The sequence below is a fragment of the Oryx dammah genome, unplaced genomic scaffold, assembly GCF_014754425.2.
Source record: "Oryx dammah isolate SB20612 unplaced genomic scaffold, SCBI_Odam_1.1 HiC_scaffold_6, whole genome shotgun sequence".
NCBI classification, from domain to species: domain Eukaryota; kingdom Metazoa; phylum Chordata; class Mammalia; order Artiodactyla; family Bovidae; genus Oryx; species Oryx dammah.
This window is the reverse complement of record NW_024070190.1, coordinates 11373726-11387944: the sequence shown is the minus strand read 5'-3', so window position 1 is coordinate 11387944 and position 14219 is coordinate 11373726. Positions and strand designations below refer to the sequence as shown.

Sequence of the window (14219 nt, the reverse complement as noted above, 5' to 3'; positions counted from 1 at the left end):
GTTCAGGTCCCCAGTGGGGAAATACATGGGGAGAGTAAAGACCCTTAAGTGAGTCCGAAATGTATCTTCCAGCCTCACCCTGTGGTAGGAACCCTGACAGCTCCCCACCCCATCCCTCCAGCAGAGCTCTACTGAGAGATCACAGTGGAGTTCAGACTCCTGTCCAGTAATGTGGTTGACAATGAACTCCAGGGAGCACAAACTCTGGCTCTTCTTAGTGCTTCAGCTTTCTGTCCCCAAGAGACTAAATAAAGACTCATTGTAACAGACCAGAGCAATCATAACAGTTCTCATACTTCCCCTGGAGCTGGTACCCATTCAAGGAATCTTACCAGAGTCACTGTTCCTTTTGTTTCCCTCAGTGGGATTTGCACCTGCGTCTTTTCTTTTTTTTTGTTTGTTTTGTGAATGCCAGAGTTGTAGTACTCTATGAGGAAAAATTGAGTCCCTGGGAATATGGGCTCTTTAGGGAAGAGAGAAGCTGAAGTCACATGGGCCAGGAAGAGCAGGTCATACACTGGGTCCTGAACCCCAGCCCTTCTGGTCATGCAAATGAGCGAGGAACTGACAGTTCCTTGACTAACCAGAAACCAGGAAGACAGTTTATGGTTTTGAAATGGGATGAAGGAGGATATTAAAAGAAGCTGCCAGTACTTCCCTGGTAGTCAGTGGTTAGGAATCTGCAGGGGACATGGGTTTGATCCCTGGTTGGGAAACTAGATCCCACGTGCTGAGGAGCAGCTAAGCCTGTGAGCCACAACTATAAGATCCCATGTGCCACAAATGACACCCAGTGAAACCAAATAAATAAGTAAATAAATATTTACCAAAAAAAGAAGAAGCCACAGAGCTCAGTGGCTTCCCCCCTTTGAGACGTGACCATTAATAGAAGCTGGAGCCAAGGGCTCGAGTTTCTGAGGGACAGTGTGTCATGGTGGGAAAATCATGGACTTAACGCAGACAGGCCTGGATTTGAACCCTGGCTTCTAAATGGATTGACTGTGATCTTGGGCAAGTTTCCCGCCCTCTCTGAGTGTCCTTGTGAGTAAAACATAAAAAATAATAGCAATGTCCCAGGGTTGTGTAAGGATTAAGATGCCTTATACAATAATAGCTGGCACACAGCTATTATTATCAATAACTCAAAAAAAAAAAAAAAAATGAAGAATAACACCCCCAAGTAATCAAGCAAGAATAGTGCTTTATAATTTTATTTACTCAGGCTGTGCTGGGTCTCCCTTTCTGCATGGGCTCTCTCTGGTTGTGGTGAGCAGAGGCCTCTCTAGTTGTGGTACACCAGCTCCCGCTGCAGTAGCTTCTCTTGCTGCAGAGCACAGGCTCTGAGGCACGTGGGCTCAGTAGCTGCAACACGTGGGCTCTAGAGCACAGGCTCAGTCATTACGGCATGCAGGTTCAGCTGTTCCACGGCCTGTGGGATCTTCCCAGACCAGTGGCCGGACTTGTGTTTCCTACATTGGCAGGCAGATTCTTCATCACTGAGCCTAAGGGAAGCCCAGGAATGATGTTTTATGTAATGACAAAAGTAAGACTATGTATTTCGGGGCAGTTAACAGGACAAATTAAGTTTGAAGTAAATGTTCTAGAAAAGGACCTCTGGGGTTCAATGCAGAAATGCCCACACTCTGGAATCAAGATTGCCAGGAGAAATATCAATAACCTCAGATATGCAGATGACACCACCCTTATGGCAGAAAGTGAAGAGGAACTAAAAAGCCATTTGATGACAGTGAAAGAGGAGAGTGAAAAAGTTGGCTTAAAGCTCAACATTCAGAAAACTAAGATCATGGCATCCAGTCCCATCACTTCATGGGAAATAGATGGGGAAACAGTGTCAGACTTTATTTTTTGGGGGCTCCAAAATCACTGCAGATGGTGATTGCAGCCAGGAAATTAAAAGACGCTTACTCCTTGGAAGGAAAGTTATGACCAACCTAAATAGCATATTAAAAAGCAGAGATATTACTTTGCCAACAAAAGTCCGTCTAGTCAAGGCTATGGTTTTTCCAGTAGTCATGTATGAATGTGAGAGTTGGACTGTGAAGAAAGCTGAGTGCCAAAGAACTGATGTTTTTGAACTGTGGTGTTGGAGAAGACTCTTGAGAGTCCCTTGGACTGCAAGGAGATCCAACCAGTCCATTCTAAAGGAGATCAGCCCTGGGTGTTCATTGGAAGGATTGATGCTGAAGCTGAAACTCCAGTACTTTGGCCACCTCATGCAAAGAGTTGACTCATTGGAAAAGACTCTGATGCTGGGAGGGATTGGGGGCAGGAGGAGAAGGGGACGACTGAGGATGAGATGGCTGGATGGCATCACTGACTCGATGGACATGAGTTTGAGTGAACTCCGGGAGTTGGTGATGGACAGGGAGGCCTGGCATGCTGCGATTCACAGGGTCGCAAAGAGTCGGACATGACTAAATGACTGAACTGACTGGGAAACCAGGAGAAAAGCAGCTCCAGGAGGCCCAAGGAGTTGGAAGATGCCAGCTTCAGCAGTGGGAGAGGTGGGAGGAGGTGGAGTGGCTCTCTCACTCGGAAGTGGCCAAATCAACTTGAACCACCTGTGCTTGACCACACCCTTCCTCCGTCTGCTTTTTCCCATCATGTGTGATGATGCTTCCTTTTCAAATACTGTTTATTTTGTCTACTTCGATGCTTAGCTCATGTTTTCCAGCTTAAATTCCCATTGAAATCCGACGATCTCCTCTTGCTCCAACCATTTTGTGCACCCCCATCTTTGGGCTCCAGAGTCCTATCGATGAGAACTGCCCTCTGGGGAGGCAGGACGTTCTCAGGCAGCCTCACAGCTACTGAACCCCATACCTTCACAGCAGAGGAATCCCATCAGCCACCAGTAAAGGTTTCTGTTCAACTCGGACGTGGCCTGAAACCCAGCCACCACTCATCCCAAATCTACTTATTAATATCACTCATGGGTAATGGAAATAAAAGCAAAAATAAACAAATGGGACCTAATTAAAGTTAAAAGCTTTGTCACAACGAAGGAAACTATAAGCAAGGTGAAAAGACAGCCTTCAGAATGGGAGAAAATGATAGCAAATGAAACAACTGGCAAAGAATTAATCTCCAAAATATACAAGCAGCTCATGCAGCTCAATACCAGAAAAATAAATGACCCAGTCAAAAAATGGGCCAAAGAACTAAACAGACATTTCTCCAAAGAAGACATATAGATGGCTAACAAACACAGGAAAAGATGCTCAACATCACTCATGATCAGAGAAATGCAAATCAAAACCACAATGAGGTGCCATCTCACGCCAGTCAGAATGGCTGCTATCCAAAAGTCTACAAACAATAAATGCTGGAGAGGATGTGGAGAAAAGGAAAGCCTTTTACATTGTTGGTGGGAATGCAAACTAGTACAGCCACTATGGAGAACAGTGTGGAGATTCCTTAAAAAACTGGAAATAGAACTGCCATATGATCCAGCAATACCACTGCTGGGCATACACACCGAGGAAACCAGAATTGAAAGAGACACATGTACCCCAATGTTCATCGCAGCACTGCTTACAATAGATAGGATATGGAAGCAACCTAGATGTCCACTGGCAGATGAATAGATAAGAAAGCTGTGGTACATATACACAATGGAATATTACTCAGCTCTTAAAAAGAATTCATTTGAGTCAGTTCTAATGAGGTGGATGAAACTGGAGCCTATTCCATTCAGTTCAGCAGCTCAGTCACATCCAACTCTTTGTGACCCCATGGACTGCAGGATGGCAGGCTTCCCTGTCCATCACCAACTCCCAGAGCTTACTCAAACGCATGTCCACTGAGTCAGTGATGCCATCCAACCACCTCATCCTCTGTCTCCTCCCACGTTCAATCTTTACCAGCATCAGGGTCTTTCCAAATTAGTTCTTTGCATCAAGTGGCCAAAGTGTTGGAGTTTCAGCTTCAGCATCAGTCCTTCCAATGAATATTCAGGACTGATATCCTTTAGGATGGAATGGTTGGATCCCCTTGCAGTCCAAGGGACTCTAAAGAGTCTTCTCCAACACCACAGTTCAAAAGCATCAATTCTTCGGCACTCAGCTCTCTTTATAGTCCAACTCTTACATCCATACATGACTACTGGAAAAACCATAGCTTTGGCTAGTCGGACTTTTGTCGGCAAAGTGATGCTTCTGCTTTTTAAATATGCTATCTAGGATGATCATAACTTTTCTTCCAAGGAGCAAGCGTCTTTTAATTTCATGGCTGCAGTCACCATCTGCAGTGATTTTGGAGCCCAAAAATATAAAGTCTGACACTGTTTCCATTGTTTCCCCATTTATTTGCCATGAAGTGATGGGACCAGATGCCATGATCTTAGTTTTCTGAATGTTGAGCTTTAAGCCAACTTTTTCACTCTCCTCTTTCACTTCATCAAGAGGCTTTTTAGTTCCTCTTCACTTTCTGCCATAGGGTGGTGTCATCTGCATATCTGAGGTTATTGATATTTCTCCTGGTAATCTTGATTCCAGCTTGTTCTTTATCCAGCCTAGCATTTCTCATGATGTACTCTGCATATAAGTTAAATAAGCAGGGTGACAATGTACAGCCTTGACGGTCTCTTTCCCAATTTGGAACCTGTCTGTTGTTCTATGTCCAGTTCCAACTGTTGCTTCTTGACCTGCATATAGATTTCTCAGGAGGCAGATCAGGTGGTCTGGTATTCCCATCTCTTGAAGAATTTTCCACAGTTTGTTGTGATCTACACAGTCAAAGGCTTTGGCATAGTCAATAAAGCAGAAGTAGATGTCTTCCTAGAACTCTCTTGAATTTTAGATGATCGAGCGGATATTGGCAATTTGATCTCTGGTTCCTCTGCCTTTTCTAAATCCAGCTTGACCATCTGGAAGTTCACGTATTGTTGAAGCCTGGCTTGGAGAATTTTGAGCATTACTTTACTAGCATGTGAGATGAGTGCAATTGTGTGGTAGTTTGAGCATTCTTTGGCATTGCCTTTCTTTGAGATTGGAGTGAAAACTGATCTTTTCCAGTCCTGTGGCCACTGCTGAGTTTTCCAAATTTGCTGCCATATTGAGTGCAGCACTTTCACAGCATCATCTTTCAGGATTTGAAATAGCTCAACTGGAATTCCATCACCTCCACTAGCTTTGTTTGTAGTGATGCTTCCTAAAGCCCACTTGACTTCACATTCCAGGATGTCTGGTTCTAGGTGAGTGATCACATCATCGTGGTTATCTGTGTCATAAAGATCTTCTTTGTATAGTTCTGTGTACTCTTGCTACCTCTTCTTAATATCATCTGCTTCTGTTAGGTCCACACCATTTCTGTCCTTTATTGAGCCCATCTTTGCATGAAATGTTCCCTTGGTATCTCTAATTTTCTTGAAGAGATCTCTAGTCTTTCCCATTCTATTGTTTTCCTCTATTTCTTTGTACTGATCACTGAGGAAGGCTTTCTTATCTCTCCTTGTATTCAAATGGGTATATCTTTCCTTTTCTCCTTTGCATTTCATTTCTCTTCTTTTATAGCTGTTTGTAAGGCCTCCTCAGACAACCATTTTGCCTTTTTACATTTCTTTTTCTTGGGGATGGTCTTGATCACTGCCTCCTGTACAATGTCATGAAACTCCATCCATAGTTCTTCAGGCACTCTGTCTATCAGACCTAATCCCTTGAATCTATTTGTCACTTCTACTGTATAATTGTAAGGAATTTGATTTAGGTCATACCTGAATGGTCTAGTGGTTTTCCCTACTTTCTTCAATTTCAGTCTGAATTTGGCAATAAGGAGTTCATGATCTGAGCCACAGTCAGCTCCTGGTCTTCTTTTTGCTGACTGTATAGAGGTTCTCCATCTTTGGCTGCAAAGAATATAATCAATCTGATTTTGCTGTTGACAATCTGGTGATGTCCATGTGTAGAGTCATCTCTTGTGTTGTTGGAAGAAAGTGTTTGCTATGACCAGTGTGTTCTCTTGGCAAAACTCTATTAGCCTTTGCCCTGCTTCATTCTGTACTTCAAGGCCAAATTTGCCTTTTACTCCAGGTGTTTCTTGACTTCCTACTTTTGCATTCCAGTCCCCTATAATGAAAAGGATATCTTTTTTGGATGTTAGTTCTAGAAGGTCTTATAGGTCTTCAAAGAATTGTTCATCTCCAGCTTCTTCAACATTACTGGTTGGTGCTTATTATACAGCATGAAATAAGAAAGACAAATACCATATACCCTTATGGCAGAAAGTGAAGAAGAACTAAAGAGCCTCTTCATCAAAGTGAAAGAAGAGAGTGAAAAATTTGGCTTAAAACTCAACATTCAGAAAACTAAGATGATGGCACCTGGTCCCATCACTTCATGGCAAATAGATGAAACAGTGGAAACACTGACAAGACTTTATTTTGGGGGGATCCAAAATCAGTGTAGATGGTGACTGCAACCATGCAATTAAAAGACGTTTGTTCCTTCGAAGAAAAGTTATGACCAACCTAGACAGCTTATTAAAAAGCAGAAGCATTACTTTGTCAACAAAGGTCCGTTTAGTCAAGGCTATGGTCTTTCCAGCAGTCATGTATGGATGTGAGAGTTGGACTATAAAGAAAGCTGAGCGCCGAAGAATTGATACTTTTGAACTGTGTTGTTGGAGAAGACTCTTGAGAGTCCCTTGGACTGCAAGGAGATCCAACCAGTCCATCCTAAAGGAGATCAGTCCTGGGTGTTCATTGGAAGGACTGATGCTGAAGCTGAAACTCCAATACTTTGGCCACCTGATAGGAAGAGCTGACTCATTTGGAAAGACCCTGATGCTGGGAAAGATTGAAGGTGGGAGGAGAAGGGGACAACAGAGGATAAGATGGCTGGATGGCGTCACTGACTTAATAGATGTGAGTTTGAGTAAACTCTGGGAGTTGGTGATGGACATGGAGGCCTGGCGTGCTGCAATCCATAGGGTCTCAAGGAGTCAGACATGACTGAGTGACTGAACTGAACTAAGTGCATATATATAGGGTTTAGAACGATGGTAATGATAACCCTGTATGCAAGACAGCAAAAGAGAAACAGATATAAAGAACAGACTTTTGCAATCTGTGGAAGACAAGGGTGGGATGATTTGAGAGAATAGCATTGAAGCATGTATATTACCATATGTGAAATAGATGTCCAGTCCAAGTTTGATGCACGAAACAGGGCACTCAAAGCTGGTGCACTGGGACAACCCAGAGGGATGGAATGGGGAGGGAGGCGGGAGGCGGGTTCAGGACAGGGAGACACATGTACACCCATGGCTGTACTTGTCAGTGTATGGCAAAAACCACAATAGTGCAGAGTAATTAGCCTGCAATTAATATTAATTAATTAATTTTAAAAATAGCACTCTTGGGATGATAGCACTTTCGATGCAACATGTGACTAAGAGAAATTTTCCACATAACAGGGGCACCTGATGAGTGGTCTGTGTCTCTTCCAGGAGGTGTATGTTGGCAAGGAGACCCTGTGTACCATCGACGGCCTTCACTTCAACAGCACATACAACGCCAGGGTCAAGGCTTTCAACTCCTCCGGCGTTGGGCCCTACAGTAAGACTGTGGTCCTGCAGACATCCGACGGTGAGCACTGGGGTGTCGCAGGGGAAACAGATTCAGGCCCAGCCCACGTATCAGATGGGCAGACAGATGGGCAGGGAAAATCTGTGAGTTGCTGGTGAGGAAGGCATCAGGGGTAAAGGAGAGAGGTGGCAGCTGGGTGAGTCCATCTCCTCCAGCCCTGCCCCTGATCCACTCTCCTTGCTCCCTGCCCTCCCATCACAAAGGAAGGAGGCATTCCTTCACCCTACTCTCTGGATCTGGAAAGTGAGACTAGAGGTTGAGAGGCACAGGGAGATTACACTCCGTGTGTAGCCTCACTTCCAAGGGGCCAAGAGTGGTGGGATGTCCCAGAGGAAAGAAGGCAGGAGGCTGCCAGGAGGAACTTGCCCCTCGAGCACCGCATACAAGAGCTCAGGTCTGAGTGCTGCAGACCTCGCCGTGTCCTTTCAGGATGCAGGCAATCAGAGCACATCCACACTCCACTGGATTTTGATCATGTGAATCCTAAGCGTCGAGGGGTGATGTAAGGTCTGGTCTGCTACATCGAACATGTACCTGTCGGGCCTCAGGGGTCCCTGGAGGGTACCAGCCCTGTGTTACTGTCAACGTTTGTCCCAGGGCTTCCCTGATCGCTCAGCAGGTAAAGAATCCACCTGCACTGCAAGAGACACAAGAGAGGCAGGTTCGATCCCTGGGTCAGGAAGATTGCCTGGAGGGAGGGCGTGCCCACTGCAGTAATCTTGCCTGGAGAATCCCATGGACAGAGGAGGCTGGTGGGCTACAGTTCATATGGTCACAAAGAATTGGACATGACTGAGCAACTAAAACTTTCACTTATCCCAGCCCATCCTCTGGCTGCCCTCAGGAACACAGACAGCCTGAACCACCCCCCAGGGATGGGCAGATGGTGCTGTCCCAGGGGTGGGCTCCCCAGCTGTGTGCCCCTAGAAGCCCTCACCTGCCAGTGGGCTGTGGGAGGAGAATAGAGCGCGGGAGCTTTGGTGACCCCACTTCACCTCTCTGCCTCTCGAGTCTCTCTCCCATGACGCAGGGCTGGATGTATATCCTCACTCCTAATAGCGCCCCAAATGTGCGTGAGTGCTGTAGAAACCAAGATTCCATGAGAGCATGTAGATAGGGGCCTGGATGCCTGTGTACTTGGCCCAGCTGGGGTCATGGGATTGGGCACTTGGATGAACACAGAGGAGAGAGTGTGAATGTGTATGTGCGTGCATGTGTGTGTGAATTGAGCAGGGAAGAACACTCAATGCCGTGTGCCCACTTCCTGAGAGATGTCAGTGAGTCTGTCTGTGAGCCAGGGTCAGAGACTGCCAGCAAGCTCATCCCAACTCTGCCCCTCTTGCCCACCCCTTCCTTTCCAGTGGCCTGGTTCACGTTTGACCCCAACTCTGGGCACCGGGACATCATTTTGTCCAACGACAACCAGACAGCCACCTGCAGCAGCTACGACGACCGGGTGGTGCTGGGCACGGCGGCCTTCTCCAAGGGCGCGCACTACTGGGAGCTGCACGTGGACCGGTATGACAACCACCCGGACCCCGCCTTTGGGGTGGCCAGGGCCAGCGTGGTCAAGGACATGATGCTGGGCAAGGACGACAAGGCCTGGGCCATGTACGTGGACAACAACCGCAGCTGGTTCATGCACGGCAACTCGCACACCAACAGGTGCGCGCCCCCGCCTGCCCCCGATGGGAAGCCTGGTGTCCAGGCCCTCCTGCCCTTCCCAAATGCATCGGGACGCAGTGGGGGGCAGTGTTCTTAACCACTTTGGTGTCCGGTTCCCAGGGAGACGTAACCGCTGGCCTGCAGCCCAGATGGGAGCATATGGTGGAGTGTGGAGCTGTGGGTGTGCACGCCTCTCAGCAAGCCTCGAGGCCAGGCTCACCAGCCCTGGGCTCCAGTTCTCCTCCAGGCTCTGCTCCACTTTCTTCCACACCCCTCAGCCCAGCCTGAGTCACCACGGAACTCCCCACACACAACCGCAGGGCCTTGAAACAGGCAGGCAGGGAGTGTAGCGCCCCCGGGGTGGTCACTGTGGCCAGCTCTGACCTGGGCAGCCCCAGCATTGCCTTGCCCTGAGGCTGGCCTGGGAGAGTGGAGTCACCAGGCCAGGCACGAGAAAGTCGAATCCTGGGGGAGACCCTGGCCCCAGTACTGGAGCGTTGTGGCCCTCCAAGCCACCTCCTCGCTGTGGGGTCTCCTTCCCGGTCTGCTGAGGGCCGTCACCCCTGCTGGGAGAGGCGAGAGGCCCCGAGGAACCAACCCCCCTGGACTGCAGCACTGGGCCAGGTCAACTCCAGGGGCTCTCAGAGCTCCAGGCCCACCTCAGTGCTCTTGCAGATGGCCCCAGGAGTCCTGGCCTGGGACAGGGACTTGCCAGAGGGTCCCCGGGGGCTGAAGGCAGATGGGACCCCCACCGTCGGCCTTTTCAGTGGCTGTGATCCCTTATTCACAGGCCTGGGGTGACAGCAGGCAGCTCCTCCCTGGGGGCTGGGCGGCCTGGCCCTGCGCCTGCCCGGCCGTCTGCTCACAGGCCGCCCGGGGACCGGGTCCAGGCCCAGCAGCACCCTCTCTGCTTGCTCAGGCCAAACGGGAGCCTAGATACCCCGGGGTGAGAGTGACAACAAGAAGCATCTATTAAACCTACTTTGTGCTGTGGGAAGCCCCTGGCTCATGGGATTTCGTTTGGGCCTCAGGAAAGTTTGATTGTTATCACCATTTGGCAGATTATGAGATCAGGGCTTAAGGTTAATGTCCAAGTCTTGGGGCTAATTAGACATGGTGTCCGGGTTTAACTCAGGACCCAGGCTCCAGTTCCGGGGGAAGGGTGGAGAGGGGACTGGGCTGGGCCAGGAGACCCTGGGGAGGCGCTGGTGGGCCTCCTTCCTGTGCCACAGGCAGGTCCTTAGCGCCACCCGTTGGTCAGTGTCTGAACAGCACCACAGGCCCAGTTGCGAGCCCCACGCCCACCAGCTGGGCCTGCCCCGGGTCCCGCCCTGCCCTCTGACCACACCCACCCAGCACTCCTCGCCGTTTCCCGTGCTCTCAGCCACCATCCGCTGACCAGCTCTCCAGCTGACCAGCTCATTCCCCATCAGGAAAGGACAAAAATGGTTTTCTGATCAGAGCAGAGCCTCCTGTGTCAAGGCAGACCTCCACTTCAGCTAAGGGAGGAGAGAGTCTAACGGACTCGGCCCGCCCACCCCCGGGAAGGAGACAGTGAGGGTGATGCCCCACCCAGAGGCTCGCCCCACCCAGTGGATGCGAATCCAAACCACCATGAGATGGAGTGTCACTACATTCACCACGAGGGCCCCGATTTTAGTCCTTTGCTCTACAGCGGGTTCCAGCTCCCTGCTCCACTGGAGGCACCGTGTTTCCTGGCGAGGGGGTCCCCAGCAGCCTTCAGCTGATCCTTCTGTCCTCATCTCCACCCCGGCTTCTCTCCCCAGGACGGAAGGCGGTGTGTGCAAGGGGGCCACCGTGGGTGTGCTGCTGGACCTGAATAAGCACACTCTGACCTTCTTCATCAATGGGCAGCAGCAGGGCCCCACGGCCTTCAGCCACGTGGACGGGGTCTTCATGCCAGCCCTCAGCCTCAACCGCAACGTTCAGGTACCGTGCGCCTTCCGGGCCAGGGCCCCCTGCTGGCCCCCACCCCCGCTGCCCGTGGGCCTCCAAGGTGTGCTGGACAAAGAGGGCTCTAAATAAGCCGATGGCGTGCTGCCCGGCCAGGAGCTTACCTACCGCCCACCCGGGCCTCGCCTGGAGACAGTCTCCTCCAGCGTGATGAATCCTTACTTGGCCCCTTGAAAGCAGCAGCAGCTCTAAGGTGGCTGTCTGTGCACAAGCAGGGGGACGGAGGGGCAGCGAGGGTGCAGGAGGTGGGCAAGTCCTGACGGCATGCTCTGGGAAATCTGCCAGACCAGCAAGTCGGTGCCTCCTGTCCTGCAGGGCCCTGGTGGCCAGGTGTGTGCTGGGGCTCATGTGGCTTTCCTCCAAGAGGAGGGAGAGTTGGGGAGAGACCACGCCTAAGGATTTACCCCCATCCCACCCCTGCCTCTCTGGTTCCCTCAGAAAGCCAGCATCCTCCCAGGGCCGAGTCCAGTCCTGGGGGGCTACCTGCTCAGCAGCCCCATGAGGGTGTGAAGGACAGAGAGGAGCGTGGAGGGAAGCGTGGGTGGTGTGCCAGCCTTTGATTCTCACACACGGCTCCTCCCCTGGGAAGTATGGGGTTAGGGGCAAAGCTCTGTTCCAAGGTGTCCACTGACTCTGAGTGTTATCCCTTATTGATTGATTTGTGGGGTGGCGCAGTGGTAAAGAATCCACCGGCCAACGCAGGAGATGTAGGTTCAGTCCCTGGGTCGGGAAGACCCCCTGGAGAAGAAGAGAGCAGCCCACTCCAGTATTCTTGCCCGGAGAATCCCCATGGTCAGAGGAGCCTGGCCGGCTATAGTCCATGGCACTGCAGAGTTAGACACGACAGAAGGAGCTTAGCATCCACTCGCGCACAGATCAATCAGTGCATGTGTGTGCTCAGTCTCTGAGCTGTGTCTGACTCTTTGAGACTCTATGGGATATAGTCCTTCAGGCTCCTCTGTCCATGGGGATTCTCCAGGCAAGAATAGTGGAGTGGCTTGCCATGCCCTTCTCCAGGGGATCTTCCCAGCCCAGGGATCGAACCCACATCTCTTATGTCTCCTGCACTGGCAGATGGGTTCTTTACCACTGCGCCAAAGCTCTTGATTGATTTGTACCTCCACTCATTTGCAAAAGAGCTCTGAGGCAGCCTGAAGTATGGGCTGTTCTTACACAGGGTTAAGAAAACAAATGTAGGAAAGGAAAGAGGGCCATGGAAAGAAAGCAGAAACAAATATAAACCCTGAGCCCAATTCCTCCTGCAGCAAAGAATCTCAGCCTTGCCGAGGCTCCTGGAGGCTGGGGCAGCGTGGGAACCAGGCAGTATGCAGTTCTCACTGTGAGGAAAGAGGCAAAGACCAGCTCCTCGGAGCAGGCTCCTGGGCCTGATGGTAGTGATGCCAAGCATGATAAATAGGAGACTCCACAACACAGAGAAGCCGGGCTGCTGCCTGTGGTGATCCTGGAGCAGAGGGCAGGGCACAGCTGGCGAGCTGTGTGCGTTGAGGGCTCGCGGGGCCGCTCTGCTCCTGATCACCACGTCTTCTTTTCCAGGTCACTCTGCACACGGGACTGGAAGTGCCAACGAACCTGGGGCGGCCAAAGCTGTCAGGCAACTAGCCTGCCAGGTCCTGCTCTGCGTGGCCGTCCCTCACTGCACTCACATAACCCCTGAGGGAGCACAGCCACATCCCGGGTGCAACCCAGCAGCTGCTGAGCATCTTAGAGACCTGCTTTCTTTGAGGGACGGAGAATGTCTGCAGGCCATGCTCGCTGAAGCCACAGAGGGAGGTGAACGTGGGTGCTTCCTGTCGTTCCACCAGGCATTACAGACACGAAGAAGGACGTTTGTCAAGACAGCGAGGAAGTATTTGGGGTTTCGTTTGGTTTCCTGCCTTCTGTTTTCAATGCTTGTCTTTTGCAGGGGGCAGGGAAGGGGGCAAGGGGAGGGCAGACCCTGTGACAAGCATCCTGAGAGCAGGAGTCGGGGGACACTCGGAAATCCTATATCCTTGGTGTCAAGTCTTTGCTGGATGCACCATTTCAGAGAACAAAGGGTGCCAGCTCCCATCTCTGCCAGGAAGTGTCATCCTTTGGGTTTTCAGTTGGCATATCCAATGTGCTACGCCACTTGCAGACGAGGATGCACAGAGAGGGCCGTTAATTATTCATCTTGCTCTTTGCCGCTCCCATTGAACTGTTGAGAACTTTTTCAAACAGTTCCCTTAGGTCCTTCATTAATCAACCAGTCTCTCTGCCCTCCACACCCCCTCACACACCCGTGTGCACACACACACCAGTCTCCTAAAATTCATTCACTCGGTTCTTAAACACCAAACCCTGGAATCTGAATCACTGTGTGCTGAGTCTCCACCTGGTGATGGCTTTTTTTGGGAGCTGGCTCCCCCAGAAGTGAGCTGCAAACCCGAGTTACTCTTCTGAGCTGCGAGGCTCTCAGATTCCTGAGCTGTGAGGCCCTGGGAAGCCTCTTATACCCAGTCCAGCTTCACTTTGAGGCCATCCACCGCCACCATGACAGCATCGTGAGGACAAGGAGTGGCCTGATGGCAGGGGAGGCTGTGCCCTGGGGGCGGGCAGGACTCTGCAGAAGGCAGGAAACAGTGGATGCCGCCGGGTTGCTGGCCCCCGCCGTCCCTTGGTGTGAGGGGTCCACGTGGCCGCGCTGGGCTCCAGTGAGCCCGCCCCTCCCTGCTGGGAACGCTAACCTTCTCCCCGGAGTCCACCTCTCGAAAAAAGCCTGCTCCAGGGTCTGAGCCCAGCTGCGCCCCTCTGCTCTCCTCCCAGCCTCTTCTTCCTTGTTGCCTGCCACTCCCTATCCAACTGGTAGGAAGCCTTTCTCTCTCCTTTTTAAAAGAATATATTTTATCAAGCATTATTTTTGAGGTCGAGGAGTAACTTGTCTATTTGCTGGCTTGGATTTTTATAAAACTTAGCCCGTAAACCGGCGCCGACT

The 14219-nt window shown here is 50.7% G+C and overlaps 1 protein-coding gene across 12 annotated transcripts in view; it reads left to right on the top strand.

Annotated features, from left to right (window-relative positions):
* Nucleotides 1-13107, top strand: part of TRIM67 (tripartite motif containing 67) — a 60850-nt gene extending 47743 nt beyond the window's left edge. For 5 of the 12 annotated variants that reach the window (XM_040242759.1, XM_040242762.1, XM_040242760.1 and 2 more), the window contains 4 exons: nucleotides 7468-7606; nucleotides 8968-9271; nucleotides 11059-11221; nucleotides 12800-13107. In XM_040242759.1, the coding sequence (XP_040098693.1) occupies nucleotides 7468-7606; nucleotides 8968-9271; nucleotides 11059-11221; nucleotides 12800-12865 (672 nt within the window). In that variant the 3' untranslated portion in view covers nucleotides 12866-13107. Of the gene's footprint in view, nucleotides 1-7467; nucleotides 7621-8900; nucleotides 9272-11058; nucleotides 11222-12799 lie in introns of all 12 variants that reach the window. The other 7 variants (XM_040242764.1, XM_040242763.1, XM_040242767.1 and 4 more) reach the window with 5 other exon arrangements.
* The last annotated feature ends 1112 nt before the right edge of the window (nucleotides 13108-14219 follow it).